At 40.4% G+C, this 22139-nt stretch overlaps 1 protein-coding gene across 10 annotated transcripts in view; it reads left to right on the top strand.

The window, feature by feature from the left end:
• Nucleotides 1-22139, top strand: part of ICE2 (interactor of little elongation complex ELL subunit 2) — a 56556-nt gene that overhangs the window by 13889 nt on the left and 20528 nt on the right. For 4 of the 10 annotated variants that reach the window (XR_010591053.1, XM_008164085.4, XM_008164086.4 and 1 more), the window contains 7 exons: nucleotides 2364-2631; nucleotides 4503-4622; nucleotides 9339-9473; nucleotides 10523-10645; nucleotides 12002-12161; nucleotides 19144-19328; nucleotides 19784-20747. Coding sequence is in view for 5 of the 10 variants with exons in the window: in XM_008164085.4 (XP_008162307.2) it covers nucleotides 2364-2631; nucleotides 4503-4622; nucleotides 9339-9473; nucleotides 10523-10645; nucleotides 12002-12161; nucleotides 19144-19328; nucleotides 19784-20747 (1955 nt within the window). In the remaining 5 variants the exon portion in view is untranslated. Of the gene's footprint in view, nucleotides 1-2363; nucleotides 2632-4502; nucleotides 4623-9338; nucleotides 9474-10522; nucleotides 10646-12001; nucleotides 12162-19143; nucleotides 19329-19783; nucleotides 20748-21520; nucleotides 21571-22139 lie in introns of all 10 variants that reach the window. The other 6 variants (XR_010591054.1, XR_010591055.1, XM_065559525.1 and 3 more) reach the window with 3 other exon arrangements.

Below are 22139 nucleotides of genomic sequence, written 5' to 3'. Positions count from 1 at the left end.
AGGTCCTTTTCAGCAGAACTGCTACCTAGCCTTTCGGTCCCTAGTCTGTAGCAGTACATGGGATTCTTCCGTCCTAAGTGCAGGACTCTGCACTTGTCCTTGTTGAACCTCATCAGGTTTTTTTCTGCCCAATCCTCTAATTTGTCTAGGTCCCTCTGTATCCGATCCCTACCCTCTAGTGTATCTACCACGCCTCCTAGTTTAGTGTCATCTGCAAACTTGCTGAGAGTGCAGTCCACACCATCCTCCAGATCATTAATAAAGATATTAAACAAAACCGGCCCCAGGACCGACCCTTGGGGCACTCCACTTGAAACCGGCTGCCAACTAGACATGGAGCCATTGATCACTACCCGTTGAGCCCGACGATCTAGCCAGCTTTCTATCCACCTTACAGTCCATTCATCCAGCCCATACTTCTTTAACTTGGTGGCAAGAATACTGTGGGAGACAGTATCAAAAGCTTTGCTAAAGTCAAGAAATAACACATCCACTGCTTTCCCCTCATCCACAGAGCCAGTTATCTCATCATAGAAGGCAATTAGGTTAGTCAGGCACGACTTCCCCTTCGTGAATCCATGCTGACTGTTCCTGATCACTTTCCTTTCCTCTAAATGTTTCATAATTGATTCCTTGAGGACCTGCTCCATAATTTTTCCAGGGACTGAGGTGAGGCTGACTGGCCTGTAGTTCCCCGGATCCTCCTTCTTCCCTTTTTTAAAGATGGGCACTACATTAGCCTTTTTCCAGTCATCTGGGACCTCCCCCGATCGCCATGAGTTTTCAAAAATAATGGCTAATGGCTCTGCAATCTCACCCGCCAACTCCTTTAGCACCCTCGGATGCAGCGCATCCGGCCCCATGGACTTGTGCACGTCCAGTTTTTCTAAATAGTCCCGAACCACTTCTTTCTCCACAGAGGGCTGGTCACCTTCTCCCCATGCTGTACTGCCCAGTGCAGCAATCTGGGAGCTGACTTTGTGCGTGAAGACAGAGGCAAAAAAATCATTGAGTACATTAGCTTTTTCCACATCCTCGGTCACTAGGTTGCCTCCCTCATTCAGTAAGGGGCCCACACTTTCCTTGATTTTCTTCTTGTTGCTAACATACCTGAAGAAACCCTTCTTGTTACTCTTAACATCTCTTGCTAACTGCAACTCCAAGTGTGATTTGGCCTTCCTGATTTCACTCCTGCACGCCTGAGCAATACTTTTATACTCCTCCCTGGTCACTTGTCCAATCTTCCACTTCTTATAAGCCTCTTTTTTTGCGTTTAAGATCAGCAAGGATTTCACTGTTTAGCCAAGGTGGTCGCCTGCCATATTTACTATTCTTTCTACACATCGGGATGGTTTGTTCCTGCAACCTCAATAAGGATTCTTTAAAATACAGCCAGCTCTCCTGGACCCCTGCCAGCTCTCCTGGACCCCTGGGTTGCCTACAGGATAGCAGAGTTCAAACCACTGACCAGAGCAGCAGCATGGGAATTGTGGGACACTTTCTGGAGGCCAGTAAAATTGGGGGAAAAAGGCATGGTGTCTACACTGGCTGTTGGTCAACAGTAAAGTGAGAGACTTTTGTCTTTTCCCCTCCCAAGGGTGGAAGCTTTTTGTTGCCAAAACAGCATTTTTTTTCCCTACAAAAGTCCCGTTGCAGTGTGTAAGCTATCGCTGCATAGAGTCTCAGTCAATAAAATTAGGTTGATGCAGTGTCAGGTGCACTGGTCGCTCCTGGGGCAGTCTTGGGCCAGCGCGCCCCCACCCTCATCCCAGCAGCAGGGCTTGGGTGTGGGAGGGGACAAGGGGTTGGGGCACGGGACGGGGTGAGGTGGACTCTGGGTGCAGCTCTCATTGGCCATGGTTCCTGGAGTCCCCTCAGGTAAGCGCCACCCAGAGCCCGCCTCACCCCCTCCCACGCCCCTGCCCCCTCCCACACCCAAACTCTGCTGCTGCTGGTGGGGAAGGCGCGGAGCCAGATAGGGAGCCTGCACCAGCTGGCTGCCCACCTCCTCCCCAGCACCAGTGAGGGGGTCTCGGGCTGTGTGCCGTTGCCCGTCCCTTCTTCCCCCTGCATGCAGCCAGGCCTTCCTCCCCCAGCACCCGTGGGACTCCCGGGCACCCTCCCCCTGAAAATTTTATTCACTGGTATTTTTAGTAACAATCATGGACAGGTCAGGGGCCATGAATTTTTGTTGACTTTTACTAAAAGTACCCGTGAATAAAATGTAGCCTTAATTATGATGTATTTTGCCCAATGATTGGAAATCTTAGTCTTCCATGACGTCAGCATCAATTTTCTCAAATACAAGTCTTCATGTGAAAAGTGTAAGTTGTAAGTTTTTTCACTTACTACTATTCTTTCAGACATAAAGAAGAAAATGTAGAGGCATCAGTAAACTCTGTAGAAGATGCGAAAACATTTGACACGCAGGCTGCAGCTCCAGCTGAGGAGGAAGTTAAACCCACAGCTGATGATAATCCTTTTCCAGAGCCCAGATTCCCCTATCCTTATGTCTCTAGTCTAACTGAGAAGGAGCAGAAAACATATTTATATCTAATGACTAAATTTTCAAAAAACCCTGTATCCTACCAATTCATTGCAAAACATCAAAGAGAATATTCCCAGTATTTGGTAAGTGTTAAAAATTGTCTTTTCTCCTAATATTCCTTGCTGTTATAATCCAAGGAAAATTTTCTAAAAGTCATTTGTAGATAAAAATTTGATTGTAATAATTATAAGTCCTTAAACATTTCCAATTCCGACATGTTTTATCTCCCCAACAATGACATTTGATTTTTTTTTAAAGTAACTAAAAAATGTACATTGTTATTTTACTGAGGCTTTTTTACTGAGAATTTTTTAGGATAGTTGATGTCATGTTACTCTAAAAACATAGTTTAATAGTTGCCTTGATGCCTCCTGCTTTCCTGTCCCTAAGTCAGTTGCTATGATGGTAGTTATAGGAGGAATTCAAGTGATGAATTGACCATAAAATAAGTAGTAAGCGGAGGACACACATGTAGAATTTCATAATGTCATGGACAAATGTTTTAACTGTATTAGAAGTTAGATACATCATGATGGCTGCGTCCTTCTGTGATGGGTGGATTAGGTCTGGAGGCCCCACCACATCCCACCCCAGAAAAGGACAGTAGAGAGGTCCCTCAAGGTGCTTAGAGCAGCTGTGTGAGAAGCAGCCAATCAGGGCCCAGCAATCTAATATAAGAAGAGCTGCAGGGCCAGAGCAAGATCAGTTCCTTGCTAGAGCTGGAGGAGAGTGGATGGTGCATCTGGTTGGTTGAGGGAGTTACAGAACCTCGTGCAAAGCAATGCTGGCAGAGGGTTGGGGGGAGGACGTGAAGGATCTCCAGCCTGGCTCCAGGCCTGAAAAGTCTTCAAATATGTTAAGGACAGTTATAAAGAGGATGGTGATCAATTGTTCTCCATGTCCACTGAAGGTAGGACAAGAAATGATGGGTTTAATCTGTAGCAAGGGAGATTTAGATTAGATACCAGGAAAAACATTCTAACCATAAAGATAGTTAAGCACTTCTAAGGGAGGTGGAATCCCCATCATTGAATGCTCATCATTGGAGGTTTTTCAGGTTAGAGACACACTGCCGCAGTGGTCTAGGTGTTCTTGATCCTGCCTCTTGAGGTTCCTTCCAACCCCACATTTCTATGATTCTATATGCTGATTATATTTTAGGCTGTATCCCATAATACAAGACTCACTCATTAACACCATTGGAGATCTTCATGTTGACCTTCAGTGCTTGACATAGCAAGTAGTCTACTCACTGGAATAGAAATGCAAATATTCACTCTTTTAGTTCTTAGCAAAAATTTGAGTCCTGTAAGTGGCATTAACTGATTCATTGGCTGTGGCTATTGCTCTGTTACATTGATGGTCCTGCGATTCCTTGTTTATGGCAATTCCATTCTCTTATGTTGTGACAATGGATATATCTACATTAGAAAAATTAGTACCCATTTTTTTCAGCAACAAGGCTAGTGTGCTATTGTTAGTAGCAGTGTAAGTGCTAAGGTAGACAGGGCTCTTGTCAACTTGCTCTGACAGTGCCCAGGCTTCACTCTCCTTGGTTAAACTAATATTTGTTGCAGGGAAGAAACTTCTTTTCTTAAGGAAATAGACTCCAATCCTGTAAGCTTCTTTTGTGTTGACTTCAGTGGAGATGTACAAGGATCTACCAGTGTAGAATACCTAGTGAGATCTGGGCCATAATGTCTTCAATTCTTCACCGAGATACCTACATTGCCTTTCTAGACATGTCACTTCTTGTTGGATTTAAATAACCTACTGGATGCTTTGTAAATATGCAATGAGATGTGTAAATCCATCCTTTATAATAATGGTTTACATTTACAATTACATTTAAATTATGGGGGAGGGTATTTTTTGTTTTTTGTTTTTTCTTGCTATCTTCAAAATGGGACCTTTTGTGTGTGTGTGTGTGTGTGTGTCTTCTTTCTTGTTACAGCAAATGAAAGAATTTCTGAACAGTGAAATTGCAGAATTTTTGAAGTTTGCACAAAATGCAGCCAAGAGTTGTGTTCAGGATTATGATACCATCTCTGAGGATGCACTGCTTTATACTGAGGTAACAGAAATGTTTGTGTATTCATTCATTCATTCATTCATTCATTGAATAAATAGATGAAAATATTGGTGGGGGGGGAATAACATACTAGCCAGGGATGAGCAGACGTACACAGATACATTCAGTAAACTGAGGTAATTGAATATAAATAAAGAAATGTAGTTTGCTATCAATGAAGCATGCGGTGTTCCTTCGGCAGTAGCTGGGGCTCCCCCGTTAAGCAGGCCCATCAAACCCTCATCCTAACAAGCCCTCCCCTCCCCCTACACCTGGACCCCTCTGACAAGCCCCCCATACCCAGACCCCCACCCCACTGAGCCCCAGCCAGCTGCACCCAGACCCCCCCCATGAAGCCCACACACACACAAAGCTGTCATGCCCCATCTCCACTCACCTAGCCCCCCCATCCTGAGCCCCAACCACCATCACCTGGATCCCCTGCAGAGCCCCATTGCCCCTGCACCCAGAACCCCCCAACGAGCCCCTGTGCATCCAGATCTCCCACTGAGCCTCCTGTACCCAGATTGCCCCACACAGAAACCTCTCGCTCCATAACTGGATCCCCCCCCACTAAGCCCCTCCACACTTGGATCCTGTTAGGCTGAGCCTTCCCAGCCACACCTGGTGTGTCTGGCACAGCTGGGCAGGGCCCCAAGGTGTTTCTGGGGCAGGCCCAGCCCTTGCACTGGGGCAGGTGCAGCCTCACTACTGAGTCCCTGTACAGGGGAAGGTGGGAGCTTCAGGGTGATCTCACACCTCAATGCAGCCAGTGGCCTGTGCTCCCCACTGCCATGCTGGAGCCACATTTATTTATTGACCAATAAAATTTGCAGAACTTTAAAATATTGTGCACATAATTTTTATTTTTTTGGCACAGAATTCCCCCTGGAGTATGAGATAAGACCTTGTTATACCTCCTTGAGCTCACTCAAAATCACTATCATAGAAAAGTGAAGGCAATGTTATCTATCTGATGTCATATGTCATAGTGAAATAGGGTGAAGGCAGCCTTCTGTTAGTTCTCATGTATTTTCTGTTACAGTGGTACATATTCCTTTAGAACTGTTAAATAGTGAATGGCAAAAATAAGAGCATCATAAGAATATGAAGGTCAAGAGCTGAATTTCTGCCTTATTCCTGCACTTATCTTCCCCCCTCCCCCACCCCGGCCCTGAATATGAAATTGGCAAATTGTAATAGTGCAGAGTCACCCCTGCAGCGCCTCCTGCTGGTCATCTTGGGAATTAGCTCGTTCCAGCTCCGGAGCTCCCTCTGCAGGCCGGTGATCTGCCTGTCCTCTGGCCCCCGTGTCCCTCCCAGGACCCCGGTGCCCTTGTCTTGGGTGCTGCCCCCCTGGCAGTACCCCACTTTCTCTGGGTTTCCCCATCCACTATCCCCACGTCACCTCAGTTTTGGCTACTGCCCAGTCTCCATCTAGCCTCCATTCACTGGGGCAGACTGCAGTATCAGCCACTCATCATAGGCAAAGGGGTTTGGACTAGCTGCCTTTACCCACCCTCAGGCTGCCCCCCTGCAAGCCCAATACCTAGGTGGGCCTAAGACTAGGCCCTGCAGCCTCGGGAGTTGCTGACCTAGGGCTTCCCAGACCTGCCTCACTCTAGGTTCCCAGGTGAATTCCCCAGTAGCCAGGCCTGTCTCCCTCTCCAGTCAAAGAGAGACTCCTCCCTCTGGCTTCCCTGGTCTTATAAGGCCCAGTTGCTTGGTTTGGGGTGTGGCCCCAGCTGCAGCCACTTCCCCAGTCAGCCAGGGTTTTACTCCCTTGCCCAGCCCCAGCCCTTGGCAGGGCTTTTCCAACCCCTCCAGGGCTGGAGCGGGTGCTCACCCCGCTACACAAATATAAATTTTAATTAAAAGTTATTTATTAGAGATGAAGTGGAGAAAATACTATAAAATAAAACATTTTGATAATTGTATATATTTCTGGTAGTGACTTACCTTGACATGAAATAGCCTATTATTGTGTTCTAATAGTAAACTTTTCCAGATGGAAAATGTTTTACTTTCTGTCTTATAGCATAGAGCACTGGCTTGGTCCATACATAATAATTATAATATTTGTTAGTGAGTAGTTACTTCAGCTAAATTTGGTAATGAGGCTGATCTTATTTCACCTTAACATTTTCTTGCTTTGCAGTTTCTAGTACACAAGACAGATTTGTTCTGTAGTTGAGAAATAGTTTGGGTAAACACAATGATTAGAATCCCATTCTACATTATAGCTTTGTTTCAGAAAAGAAACAATAAGGAATAAAAACACAAATTTGTTTAAAATTGAGATTTGCCTTCCTTTGTTATATACCTTGTTATATATTGTCTATTGTTGCATTTTGTGTCCTTTTTTTTTTTTTTTTTTTAACAGAGGACCCTACATCTGGTCACAAAATGTGGCTTCATTCCTCCATGTCTTTTAGTCTGTGATTTATATTTAACAAAATTACTTGCCTCCAGTCATCTTTGAAGCAGCAATTGTGGATAGAGAATGGAATAATTTTTAGTAGGTGCAAGTAATGAATTACTAAAGTCCCTGAGTACATGATGTGAAACTAGTGTAATTTGTCTCCGCATCCAGGGTTCATGTGCAAATGAATGTGTTTCCACAGGGGACATTCCCCTACTCTTTACCCTTGCATCTTTCACCTGAAGCCTATATAAAATAGATACCATGAAAAAGGAATGATTAACGGTGTTTCAGAGTCCAACTAGAAGGCTGAGCCTACAAAGAAAGTTGCTTATTTGCTGAAAGACTTAACTAGTTCAGTGCAAACTGATAGGCCTAAATATATATTTACAGATTGGTATCTGAATAAAAATCATACTTTTAAGTACCCCTTTTGCTGTCATACTGTATCAACAATGATTATTACAGCTTGATTGTTTATTACGTAGACTTATTGTATTAGTAGTAATAAATATTTATTTGCATTCTACCCAAAACTCCAAAAGTTTTCTGAGAGCTTTTCCCTCACTGTGTAAATTCCAGTACAACAGAACAGCAAATGTTACCTATGGATCTCAAATACCACGGTCACAGGTGACTTAGCTGGCTTCTTAAAGAAGAAAAAAAAGACGTTGGAATTGTTTTTTTTAAAGGCTTTTAAAATTGGGAAAAATGTGTGGGAGATAGGGAGAGTACCTTAATCTGTTTCCCTGCTTTTGTTTGTTCCTGCCTCATCCTCTGCAGAACCCCCAAAACAAGATCTTAGGAACTTTTAGCCACTTTTGAAATTATCAACTCATGTTATTTTATGCAGTGGAAAAACAGCCAAAAAAAAAAAAAAACCTATTTTGTTCTCTGTTTGTACAGAGCCTAGCATTCTGAGGCCCTGGTACATGACTGGGGCCATATAGGTGCTACCACAATACAAATAGTAACTGACTAAGATTCTCCACCCCATACTGTTTTTTCTTATCAAGACCTATTTCATTTCCCTAAAACAACATTTCGTCTGTACCAGTTGTCTTTGGTTCTACAATACTTCCGAGCTTTCTGGATCAGAGTAATCTATAGTGTGGTAAGGTACCAAATGCTTTTATGATACATTACAGAATATATTTTCTTCTACTTTATTCTGTCAATTGATTGTTCAGAATACTGATCTAGACAATCCGTACTTAAATAAACCCATACTGATCTCTGCCTTTAATAATTTTCACACTTATAGATCTTTCCTCTAGGGAACTAGGCCTGCAGATGTTTAATTTTTCTCTATACTCCCTTAATCCCTTACTAAATATGGAAAACCAAATTAGTTCTTTTAATACTGCCTCTAGTCTTAAAACCAACGTATAACTTAGCCAAAGGCTTTCATATTCCCTTACTTGTTCCTTCCGAATTTTGGAATGTAATTCTTCCAAGTTTGGCATGTTTCCACGTTTTATAATTATAATGGCTTAATTATCTACTTTCAGCAATCACACATGCCCCATGCAGAGAATCGTGTCCCATTATCTGGTAGCAGCTTATTTTCTGCTACCTTTATAAAGAACGGTATGATGGTATACTGTAGTCTCGTGCATTTTACAGTTGAAGAAACTGAGGCTTGAGAAATCTAAGACCAGCCTGAAAATGTGGTCCTTATACAAACTCCTGTTTTTGTAGCTGCAAATGGGTAAGTGCAGTTAAGGTGATTTAGTAGTTTCAGTACCTGATTTGTGGGCATAATCAAATACTTAGACTTCCAGGTGACCTTAATTGCATTTGTGCCCACAATTTGTGGATATTTTTGAAGACCAATTTTTAAAAATTGGGACCCAGTGATTTGCCATGGACCACACAGTGACTCAGTGCCAGATCCAAGAATAGAATCTACATCTTGCAACTTCCATTCCTGTCTCTTAACCACAAGATATTCCCTCTGTCTCTCTAGGTTCTTATCTATTGTTTCCTCCACCACATTGTTATTTGAGCACCTACCCATCTCCTTTCTGTGGTAGTGCTTTAAGAAAAACAACAAGTAGCCTCCTACCAACCTCATTTTTTCCTCTTGTCACAATTTGTTAAACTGAATTCTAAAGAAGAATAAAGAAATATTTTTAACAAATCCATTCGCAGAAATGGATGAAATAAACGTTTTTTCTCGTAGCTAAAAATACAGGCAGATGTAACTTTTGCAGCATTCTAACTTTTATGAAACTGTTATTGTATTGATACATAGGCTATGTAACATCCTTTTTTTTTTTTTTTTTTTTTTTTAGCAATTTTTAAGTGCTTGTATTGGACATGTAAAGAAGTACCCTGAATTTTACATTCTCCATGAAATCACCAGTATCCTGGGAGGCAAATTTAGCACAGAGTTGACCTTGAAGCTGGAGAAAAATCTACTTGCATTGGTAACATCTCTCTCATATAAAATTTTCTGATAACTTGAATTAAACATGCATTACATTATGTAATAATACACTAATTGAGATCATTCTTCTATGCTTGGACTATAGGTTACAACTTGCAAGACATATTGCTTAGGTCAGGGGTGGGCAAACTATTTGGGGCCACATTGGGGTTGCGAGACAGTATGGAGGGTCAGATAGGGAAGGCTGTGCCCCTCCAAACAGCCTGCCCCCTGTCTCCTATTTGCCCCCTCCCACTTCCGACCCCCTGACTGCCCCCCCCCAGGATCCCTGACCCATCCAATGCCCCCTGCTGCTTGTCCCCTGACTGTCCCCTCCTGGGATCCTTGCCCCTAACCGCCCCCAGGGACCCCACTCCATATCCACCCCACCCCAGCCCCTTTCGTAATGTGGCCCTGCGAACATGGGCGGAGGACTCAGGAGGAGCAGGGGCAGCCGTGCAGCCGGAGAGAAGTAGCGGGTGCCGCTTCTCTCCGGCCAGCTGTGCGGCCTCCCGGTGCTCCTCCTGAGTTCTCCGTCCGCATTCCCCGCACTCCCGCCGCCCACCTGCTCCCCGGCCCCTGCAGTGCAGCCCCTCCCCCTGTGTGTGGGGGGGTGCTGGTGCTGAGCTGCCCGAGTCCCCATCCCTGGGTCCCCCTGTTGGTGGGGGGGCCCATGCTAGGGCACCCAGTGTTCATTGGCAAGTCTGCCCCTGAGCTGCGCCGCCCGGCCGGAGCCAGCCACACTGCTGGCACGGCGAGCTGAGGTTGCGGGGGAGGGGGGACAGCAGGGGAGGGACCGGAGCCGGCCAGGAGCTCAGGGGCTGGGCAGGATGGCCCTGTGGGCCGTAGTTTGCCCACCTCTGGCTTAGGTAATAAGTAAATTATCTTGGGGACTGGAAGGTAACCGTTCTATATGAATATCTCTAAAATATGAGAATCATAAATTTTTAGAGGGAATTTATGTAAATAATATTTTCAACCTAAAAAATCTAATATAAAATCCCAACACTGATGCCAATAAATGTCTGATGCTGCTTTATTTTATTCAAGGGAAAGGCAAGATTTGTTAAAGTATTGTCACCTGCCATGTATACGCAACTACAGCTATCTGTAGATTATAAAACTGCAGCATCTGTTGCAACTCCAGAACAGAAAGCTTCTGCTATGCACAATGTGAGTAACAATTGTTGTTATAATGTATTTAATAATGTAATTCACATCATTCTTTTTAGTGGTGCATGATCAATGTAGCGTTTCTGTTACAACAATCATCCTACCATTTTTAAAGTTTGAAATAGCACTAACAGCCTGATCCGATGCTCACTGCAGTAAATTCCATTCACTTCAATAGACATTGGATGAGGCCCTTAGAATGTTACGTGTCGGCTATCTGTAACCTCTAATGAATTTAGATAGAGCTATTGTTTGCAGTACTTCTGGTTAAGGATTTATTTTTGTATTAATTTAAAATTTATCTTTATAGTATTAAAATATCAATATATATGTAATAAAAAGAGTTTGATTATACAAAAAAGTTAGTTTACAAAGGATTTTTTTTCTCATTGTGGGAATTTATTTGTCACAGAATGTGAACTCGGTCTTTGAGTTAAACAGTTTATTAGGCTATATGCTAGATTATTTCCTGAAAAGATATCTTAAATTATTGCTAGTATCCTTAAATAAACAAAGTGATAAGAAGCAGTTGTCTACTATTACAGTTGCCATGTAATGTGACTTTTTTACAAAAATATTTATTCTACATAACTTGTTGTACACTAATATAGGAGCTATGTTCACGAGCTATGCATTGACCATTCAAGAGACATGTAGTTCACTGGCAAGAACCTTGAAAGAAAGGAAGAAATAGCTGGTGGTTCCTCCTTCTCCCCCACATTCTTGTACTGTCCTAAACTGCTCTTGAGTTCCCCACATTGCCCCTTCTGATCTTTCCAGCTCTCCTCATCTCATCACCCCATGCTTCCAAGTTCCTCATGTTTGTGTAGATCCACAAGCATAATTTCTTGCAAGTTTCATAATCTTAATTCTATATTTCGTGCGTTTATTATATGTGGATTTTGTGTTTAACGTTCTTGAAAGATAATATTTACTCAGATCACTGATGTGTGCCTGCATATTTAACTTCACCATGCTTTTTTTTGTGTGGGAACTGTTAATGCTATATCTGGGCCCATAAGGTGATGATATTCTTCTAAATGTGTTTTTTTTTTTTGTTTTGTTTTTGTTAAGCATCATGCAGCTGGTTATTGCTTTTCTTTTCTTTTTTTTTTTTTCTGGTAATTTTTTGTGCTACAGGGTGTATGTACAGGATTCAGAGAACACTTTTAGGGTCTTGCCTTAAAGTTTCTTTGATTCTGAACTTGAACATTAATGTTGTATTTGAATATTTGTTTTCAAATATTTTTTTTATTCAGTAATTTAAAAAAACCTGGATATTGAAATTAACTTGTTTTTGCTTGTTAATGTTTAAAATGTCACTGTTAATTTCTTTTTTTTATTAATTTGTTTCAGGACATTAGTTTGGATCCAAATGCTGAAAAACTTGCTTTAAAATATTATCCACAAATAGTTTTAAATAGTCAGTCATTGTTTACTTTGTTGAATAATCATGGACTAAACTATAAGGAACAGTGGGAAATACCAGTTTCTGTTAAAATGATCACTGTTGCAGGTACAGTATGTTTTTGTTCACAGGGTTTGTGGTTTCTATAGTCACTTTTCCAGAGGTACTCAGATAAGAGAATTTAAAAATCCTAACTGTCCAAATAGTCTTTCCCTTCTTATGCATACTTATGCTTGTACATTGATTCCCTGTGACAATATGAATTATTAGTCAAATAATATGTGCTTTCTGTTGTCGTTGTTATAAGATTACTTAGGTGTTTCTTTTGCACCCCACCGCTATTGTTGTAGCTGAGGATTCTTTTTAATGGTCTCAGATCTAACTTCTCAGTAATCATACTACGTTAACCCTTCTACTTAATTAATCTAAATGTGCAGGAAAAAATTACAAGTTAAAAAAACAGCTTTGTTTCTTAATGAGGGAATGGTAATTATGTTTCAGATAGAGCATTCAGGACCTTTAAGTTTTGTCAAATCAGTTTGCATAAACACCATGGACCAACAAAGAGAAGACAAGAGAAGGGAAAAATAAGAAAATAGTGCTCCTTTTCTGGTCTGGTGGTAGATGGGGGGGGTAGTCATTTTAGACCGCTTCTTGATGGGGCTATGGCTCTTTCCTTAGGCATACAGAGTCTGGTCCATGGTAAACTCTGATTAGAAAGGGTGGATTAGAGGCACAGTCTCATAGGTAGGTGTAGTTTCCCCCTTTTTCTTGGTGACAGGAACCAGTGGCACTGCCATCAGAATGTTAAGGCAACACCAAGTCTATGACCTAGGGGTCATTGGTAAAATCTGAGAAATTCCTTGTCCTCAAGTCAATCGGCATAGCATTCGTGACTAGGATCAGAAAATAAAGAAAAGCAAAGGAAAAAATGAATACAAAATAAAACCAACCAGAGCAGAGAGAGGGATGAGCTTAGGCCCTAGACTTGATCGGCCCATAGAAAATTAGTAGGCTGTTCACAACAGTCTTTCCAGAGGTTTATAGTAGCTTTTCTAAATGATTTAGGAGTCTAAATCTCATTTTCAAAGGGGATTGAAGCACTTTTTGGCTTCCAAGTGTTTAAATCCTTTTTGAAAATGAGACTGAGCCCTGGTTGATACTACAGAGTTGGGTTGACATAAGGCAGCTTACATCGACCTAGCTCTGTAAGCATCCACAGTAAAATGTAGCTCCTATCTATGTAATTTGCCCACTACAGCGACTTAATAACTCTACCTCTGTGAGAGGTGTAGCGCTTAGGTCGATGTAGTTAGGTCAATGCAGTGTCAGTGTAGACATTACGTTGCTTACGTCGACTGTTGCCTTTCAGAAGCCTTCCTGCAATGTTAACTGACAGTTAAATTGGTGCAAGCACTGCTGGTGAGTATGTGCATCACTGACACAAGAAGCGCAGTGTGGACATGCAAAAGCAATTTAATTACTGCGGTGACTGTATCTCAACGTAACTTAAGGTTCACTTAATTTTGTAATGTAGACATACTCCTGAATCAGTTAAGTGTTGCAATGCTGTGTGCACTAAATGCCTAAATACCTTTAAAAGTTTGGGCCTAAATCAGTTACACTCAATCTGTTAGAAGTAGCCCGAGTCATTTGATCCTATTGTCATGACCAATCTCAGTGTTTAAAACAGTGGTTTTCAGCCTGTCGTTTGCAGGCCTTCAGGATCCACAGACTGTCTAAGATTTCCAAAGGGATTTAAAAAATGTGAATGGGTCTGCAGATAAAAAAGGGTTGAGAACCACTGGTTTAAAATAAGATTGCTTCATACACATGGCACACCTATCATTTCAATGTCATTTTAGAAAGTTTACAGCATTTGTTCTTCTCAAGGCTATGTATGTTGCTCTTCCTTGCAAATGAACACCTACAAAAATTATGTTCCAAAACTTGAGAATTTTTGACTCAGATATTGTTTCCATTGTATTTGATCATTTTGAAAAGCAAAAACCAATGACTGAAAATGGATTCATCAATGTACCCAGACATACTGTAATCAGATTAAAAAACAAAACAAAACATGGATGTGACTTAACACCTCCTATCATCATATTCAGTGAAAATGGTTTAATGTGTGTCTGATATATTTTTGTCAACCGTAAAAGTGCTGTTATGGTCAACAAATTGACTGTAATGGCATACATTTAATATTCACCACATCTCCAGAGTGTTTTCTGTGTGCTTATTTTTCTGACTGAAATAGTTTTTTCCTCCTGTTAGCCCTATGAAACCAATACATCACTGTCATGGTGACCTATATTGATTGTAGCAACAGTATACACCAATACCTATCTCAGGTAATTCCATTTAGTGAAAGCTATTAACTATATCAAGGAACAGCAAGGGTATGTCTACACCCAGCCGCTAGTTCAGCGGCTGGCAATGGAAGTTCTGGGTTCGACTTATCGCGTCTTGTCTGGACGCAATAAGTCGAACCCGGAAGTGCTCGCCGTCGACTGCAGTACTCCAGCTAGACGAGAGGAGTACCGCGGAGTCGACGGGGGAGCCTGCCTGCCGCGTGTGGACCGAGGTAAGATCGAACTAAGGTACTTCGAACTTCAGCTACGTTATTCACGTAGCTGAAGTTGCGTACCTTAGTTCGATTTGGGGGGTGAGTGTAGACCAAGCCCAAGACTCCTTCTAATGAAGCAGAAGGGGTGTGTGGGGGGGAGGAAACCTTGTGATTTTATTTGAGAGGTGCCATCCCATCCCATAAAAGCCATTAGTTGTCTGAGAATTACTTTTCAGTGTTTCAAACATGATCTGCATGTTTGGGTTTTTCTTTCATTTTAAAAAAAGAAGTCAGGGAGCATGAAAATTCAACTATTTTTTTTTTTATAGCTGTGATTTTGGTACTTCATGAGGAAGCAGCCATCTAGGATGCAGGTATCATGGCCTTTCTGCTCAACATTATTCTTTTCAGTTAAAAATCAATTCAGTTAATGTAGTTTGGCTGGAGTTATTAATTTATTCCATAAATTAATTTAAGGACAACATGATAAGACAGTTTTCTATAATAATCTGGAAATGAGCCAAGAAGGAAATTTCTTGTTTTATAAAGAAAAAAGGTCCAATTTCATTGCAATTATCATAAAAAGTAAACTTAAAAAAACCAAGCTACTGCAGTTAATCCTCTGTTCTCAAGGAGAGAAACTGATAGCAAAGTCATCTGATAGATTTTTAGACCTTGTCCTACCTCGTTACTGAGAATAGTAACGACCTCTAGAGATATTGCAATTAATATTGAGTTTGGACCTGCTATTTTATATCATGTTGTTGCAATGAAATGCCCTCCTTGTGTTTTAAAATTTGTAAGCTGTGCCCTTTGTGAAGTAAGTAAATGTGTTACTTGCAAATTTTATAAAATATAGTAAGGTAGAGATGGTATCGAAGAATTGACTGTATAATAAGGGAGCTTCAGAAAAACATTTACTATAGTTTTATAAAACAAATTAGTAAAAACTTCCTGGAATTGGAAGGGCCAGTGTTACAATGTACTGTTATATAAATAAGTTAGGTTAGTAGAAGACACTCCTGCCAGTGGAAAACACACAAAAAAACTGGTAATTTAGTCTAAACTAGGGTGGTCAAACAATTAAAAAAAAATTAATCTCATTTTAATCGCGTGATTTTTAAAAAAAGTAATCGCATTTTAATCGCACTGTTGAACAATAATAGAATACCATTTATTTAAATATTTTTGGATGTTTTCTACATTTTCAAATATATTGATTTCAATTACAACACAGAATACAAAGTGTACAGTACTCACTTTATATTTATTTTTGATTACATGTATTTAGACTGTAAAAAAACAAAATAAATAGTATTTTTCAGTTCACCTAATACAAGGACTGTAGTGCAATCTCTTTAGCATGAAAGTTGAATTTACAAATGTAGAATTATGTACAAAAAAAATTGTTTTATTTTTGAATTCAATGTAAAATTTTAGAGTCTGAAGTCCATTCAGTCCTACTTCTTGGTCAGCTGATTGCTCAGACAAACAAGTTTGTTTGCATTTGCAGGAGATAATGCTGCTTACTGCTTGTTTACAGTGTCACCTGAAAGTGAGAACAGGCATTCTCATAGCTCTGTTGTAGCTGGCGTCGCAAGATATTTATGTGCCAGATGTGCTAAAGATTCATATGTCCCTTCATGCTTCAACCACCATTCCAGAGGACATGCGTCCATGCTGATGACGGGTTCTGCTCGATAAAAATCCAAAGCCGTGCAGACAGACACATGTTCATTTTCATTATCTGAGTCAGATGCCACCAGCAGAAGGTTGATTTTCTTTTTTGGTGGTTCGGGTTCTGTGGTTTCCGCATCGGTGTGTTGCTCTTTTAAGACTTCTGAAAGCATGCTCCACACCTCGTCCCTTTCAGGTTTTGGAAGGCACTTCAGATTCTTAAACCTTGGGTTGAATGCTGTAGCTATCTTTAGAAATTTCACATTGGTATCTTCTTTGCATTTTGTCAACTTTGCAGTGAAAGTGTTCTTAAAATGAACAACATGTGCTGGGTCATCATCCGAGACTGCTATAACATGAAATATATGGCAGAATGCGAGTAAAGCATAGCAGGGGACATACAGTTCTCCCCCAAGGAGTTCAGTCACAAATTTAATTAATGCATTATTTTTTTAATGAGCATCATCTGGATGGAAGTATGTCTTTTGGAATGGTGGTCAAAGCATGAAGGAGCATACAAATGTTTAGCATATCTGGTACATAAATACCTTGCAGTGCTGGCTACAAAAGTGCCATGCAAATGCTTCTTCTCACTTTCTGGTGACATCGTAAATAAGAAGAGGGCTGAACAAGAAGTAGGACTGAGTGGACTTCCTGAAGTTTTACATTGTTTTGTTTTTGAGTAGGCTTCTGCTTCTGCATACTTTTGTTTTCCATAGGCTCTGAAGCATTACGTTGTTTTGTTTTTGAGTGCAGTTATGTAACCAAAAAAAAATCTACGTTTGTAAGTTGCACTTTCACGACAGAGATTGCACTACAGGTGCACATACAGGTATGAGGTGAATTGAAAAATACTATTTTTTGTTTATAATTTTTACAGTGCAAATATTTATAATAAAAAATAATATACTTTGATTTCAATTACAACACAGAATACAATATAAATGAAAATGTAGAAAAACATCCACAATATTTAATAAATTTCAAAACTGCGATTAATCGCGATTAATTTTTTTGAGTTAATTGCGTGAGTTAACTGAGATTAATTGACAGCCCTAGTCTAAATCAGTTAAGTCACGCAAATACAAATATTTTTGTTGCCAGATGAATCCTGGTAGGAGTTTGAATATAGGCTTCCCCATTTTTCTACGTCTACTACCTTCTGACCATTTTTTCACTTTGTTTTCTCTAGTTTGTTAAAGAAGTTAAAATGTCTTAAGTCAGTGGATTGTGAATTGATGGTGATATGGAATCTCAAAATTTGGTGTGAATAAAAAAAAAATGTTTTTTCTTCAGTATTTCTTGAATACTCAAGGCAAATAATTGGGAGTCAGGTGGGCAGGGCAATGCTTTGTCCCACCTCCCATTACAGTTGCTAACCAAGGGCTTTTACTTAGCTCTCAGCAAGCCGGGGTGTCAATCTATCCCACAGCAGTCTACTGTACATTGTGTTCATATGGATCCTGGTGCTGTGCACTAAAAAAGTTCCTTGGTGTGTTTTAATCTACTCCCATTTCAAAGTGGGATAGATCAAAGTGCACTACAGAAGGTTTTGTTTGCAGCACCACGTGGACACTTAGGCTATGGCTACACTACAGTGCTTGTAGTGGCACGGCTGCACTGATGTAGCTACGCTGCTGTAGCGCTGCTAGTGCAGACACTCTAAGCCGACGGGAGAGAGCGCTGCCATCAACTTAATTACTCCAGCCCCCACGAGGGGCAGTAACTATGTCACTGGGAGAAGCTTTCTCCTGGCACTTAGGTCAGTATAACTTACGTTGCTCAAAGAGGTGGCTTATGTTTCTCAGGGATGTGAATAACTTATACTGACTTAAGCTGCAGTGTGTACATAGCTTTAGTGTGCAATGAGCTGGTGCAGGGTAGATTCACAACTTAGCTTGCCATATAATAAGTGTTCATGTAAACAAGCCCTGATAATAGGAATTCCATACCAGGGAGCGAGTGAATACAAACATTTGCAAATTTCATGTATTTGTTTATGAAGCATAATTGTCTTGTCTGTAACTGTTTGACTCAATGCATACCTATTTGATGGTTTTCACTTTAATTTGCAGAATGCTAAATTAACACTTTATCATATAAAAGGCTCCCATCATGTGTGATGTTATTAAGAGGGTGGTCTTAGTCTCTGAAATTAAACAAAAAAAGTATACTGAAGAGTTTGGTTAAGTGTGTGTCCTACCTTCAAATGATTTTGTAAAGATTAATTTCACTGATTTTTCTTTTTTTCCCCCTGTAAAATTAGCTACATTTTCAAGGGTATCAACATAATCTGAAGACAGTGGAGTCTATGATATGAATGTTGCACTTAAGGCAAAGTCTCAAAACAGGAGGGCATTACAGCTGACTGTGGCTAAGGATATAGTTTAGGTTGCTGAACATTCCTTGCTGATAATGAGACATGAAATGGATAAAACCAAGCTTGACACTCAGAGCCCTAGATCAGTTTGTGGGGCTGGCAGTTGGAGAATATATCTTTTTTTTATTTGCAAACTGAATATATTTGATATGGGAATCGGTGAGAGATAATGAATGTGAAACCACAAAATGCTAATTTTACAAATTAACTTTTCAGGATAGAGCAGCACTTTAAATAATATGTGAAACTGAAGTAACCTGTCAACATATTTCATATTACTGCCATGGGGTCCTGATAAATTTCACTTTTCTTAGATGTATTTGTTCCCCAATGAATAAGCAATAGAAAGGAATGTAAAATGGTTTTGAACACAAGTTGGAGGGACGAAGTTTAATATTTAAATTGCCTAATGATTTTTCTTTAGAATATGAGAAACCTAAACCCTTTCTTCCTCTTAAAAGGTGCCAAACCAGTCAAAGTGATTTATATTAACTCACCACTCCCAAAAAAAGAGATGACAGTGAGAGAGAAGAACCAAATTTTTCATGAAATCCCGCTGGACTCTCTGATGTCCAAAAATTCAATTATTCCAGTCTCTGCTGTGTTGATGGACAATCCATTTAAGGAAAATATGTTTCAGTGGAACGTATGTAGCTGTCTGTCTTTTCAAAAATATGCTAGCTTATTTCCTTGATTTTTGTGTTCTGCAGTGATACTGGGGGGAAAACAAGGTTCTCTCCATTATTATCACTGAATTATGGAGGATTTTTTTTAATGTATCTCTCTCTTCTTAAATGTTTCTATCCAATTTAGGCTGGTTACTGATGTGTGCCCTCTTTAAATATATTTGTTTGTATGCCTTACATAGGTGGCAGTTTTCATATTGTTTGTTCCCTTTACTCATATTTTGAAAGGCTCTTGTGACTCTTAGCTTTAGAGGTGTTTTATACATAAATTACTGAAATATTTTTCTTTCGGTCTTCAAAATAATGTCTGGTGGGTACAACATTTTGTGCATCTCTGTTGCATTGGATTTAGCAATTTGTTTTACTTTGGTATGATGCACTTTATTGTTGATTAATTTTTCTTTGTTATATGAAGATGCCTCCTGATGCTTGTCAATTAAGGAGGACTCCGACTCTGGACCACATGGATCTAGACTTTGACAATGATGTCACAGAATTGGAGACCTTTGGAGCAACATCTAAGCCCTTGAAGACATCCAAAACGGAAAATACTCCTGCTAATGTATGTAAAACTCTATCCGACAAGCTAAAAATAGAGAAACAGTTGGTAACTACTGTAAGCGATGGTGCTGAGGAGGGAACAAGTAAAGTTAATGAGCAAGGATTTTCAGCATGTAGTAATGTGCAGAATGTGAACAAGACACAGCTGCCATCATCCAATGGTGATGCCGGGTGGACTGATTCTGAAGAAAATTCCTCATTTATAGGCCTCAATTCAGATGAAGTTGAGTTAAATGATGAGCAACATGGTACGGCCACAAACAAAGTATTGGACACTTGTACAAAGTTAACTACTTCAGCTAAAACTGATAGTTTCAAGAGAGAATCTGAAGTTACAGAAGTAAATGAGACTCCCATTTCTTTTTGCAATAGTGATACTGATGAGGAACGTTTGATTATTGACACAGAATGCAAAAGTGTGGAATATTGCAAAGCAGCTGTTTTCAGTTCTAATCCAAATCCTGTAGCAGATATACCTAAATCACCCTCCCCGAGACACACTTCATCAAGTAGCTTGGCTAACTCTTCAGAGCCCCCAGACCAGGAAAAAACTGCTTCCAAAAAACCTTTCAAAAGACTGTCTAAAGAATTTGACCCCCTTGGACAAATTCTGAAAATGCAAACTGAACTCCTTAAGCCGCCTTCCCCCAAAGCTCCTGAGCAGCCACTGGTGAATTGTGATAAAAGTTCTAATCCTACACCAAGCCTTGTGCCACCACCTTCAAAACCCACTGTAGCTTCCAGCATGGAACCTGCTGCAAACACAAGCAGCTTACCTAAACCTACATGGACTTCACATTTTCAGGGAGCTCCAAAGGGTAAGTATTGCATTTAGGGTATTCAAAATTAGAAGGAGAATTTGATGAGGCAACAACAGAAGCCTTAATTCAGTCCTGTTGAAAGCATTAGTGGTAGCAAATATGTTAATTTTTGAGGGTGGAGGAGAGGTGATGGAGCTTGGAATAGCACTTTGTTGTGTGTGAGAGATAACGAAAATATTGGATGCTCTGTTTAAATGCAGAAAATGTGCAGAAAATCTTTGTAGCTATATTGTTCCTTGATGGAAAATGTCTAAAGAAGGTACAATTTTATTTGATTTATTTTACTATTGAGCCAGCAAAAAAAAGTTACAGTACCTAAGCTTTCAGGCCAAGAAGGGACCCTGTATTTCAACAGCTTCTCAAGCATTGGGGGGACTTCAAATATTGTGTATTGTCACACATGGTCCATTAAAATGGCCATATTTGTAAAATATATTGAAATACATTTATTCTCTACCTCATTTATATCTTCACTAAAAATCTAGGACCTGATTATCATTTGTGCAAATGAGAATTACTCCATGTCATTGCATCACTGCCTCAGTTTTCCTGACAGAGTTTAGAGTTCAGTTTGGTGGTTTATGTGACTCAGCCCTCTGGCCAGCTCACTCCAAAAGTTCAAACCCCTTTTAGGGTAGCAGAGTCTGAAGTCCCAGTACAAACCAAAGGAGTCTTTCCCCCAGTAGGGCTTAATTCTCTGCTTCTTTTGGGGTTATTTGTCTGTCCGTCCTCTGGTCTCCGCTCTAAGTCCCTGCACCCCTTTCCTTCAGGTAGGACACCTCTTCTGTGGCCTGGCTTAACAACCATCAGCAAGTCACAGGTACTTCCAGAATGTTCTTTCCTCTTTTTGTGTTCCATTGTTCCATTCAATGCAAAATGGTGGAAGGTGGTTTGCTTTACAGTATCAAGTGCTACTTTTCAGTCCCAAAGAAGTTGTCTAATCCTTTTGTGGTGAAAATAAATGGAGGGTGAAGTTTGGGTATTTGTGACCAAAGAAGGAGATGGGTATTTTACAACTTGTAGACAAAAGGACATCGTTTTTCTCTTCTTACTTTTGGTGTTAATGCTCCTGGCCATTGTGCCAGCAAGCCAGGATCAGCTGAGTAATGAAAGGGGAAACCCCATAACTAAGAAGCAAGGGATAGAGGGAGGCAGTGGTTGAAAGTTAGCTCTCTGAGTGGTGCTGGAAATAGTAAAAGGAAGGAAACCTGGGGAAACTTTCAGTTAAACTGAAATGAGGGTTTAAAGGGTAGTTTCATTGAGACTATTTATTTATTTATTTATTTAAATTCATATTTTCTTCATCACTCTAAGCGTATTCTTAGCCTTCCAGCTCGGGATGTAATTCCCAGCTCAAGGAGACATACCCATGCTAGCTCTGATCAGCCT

This window comes from Chrysemys picta, chromosome 10 (genome assembly GCF_011386835.1).
Source record: "Chrysemys picta bellii isolate R12L10 chromosome 10, ASM1138683v2, whole genome shotgun sequence".
Taxonomy (NCBI): Eukaryota; Metazoa; Chordata; order Testudines; family Emydidae; genus Chrysemys; species Chrysemys picta.
Note: the sequence above shows the minus strand (reverse complement) of the source record. Positions and strands in the feature narration are given on the sequence as shown.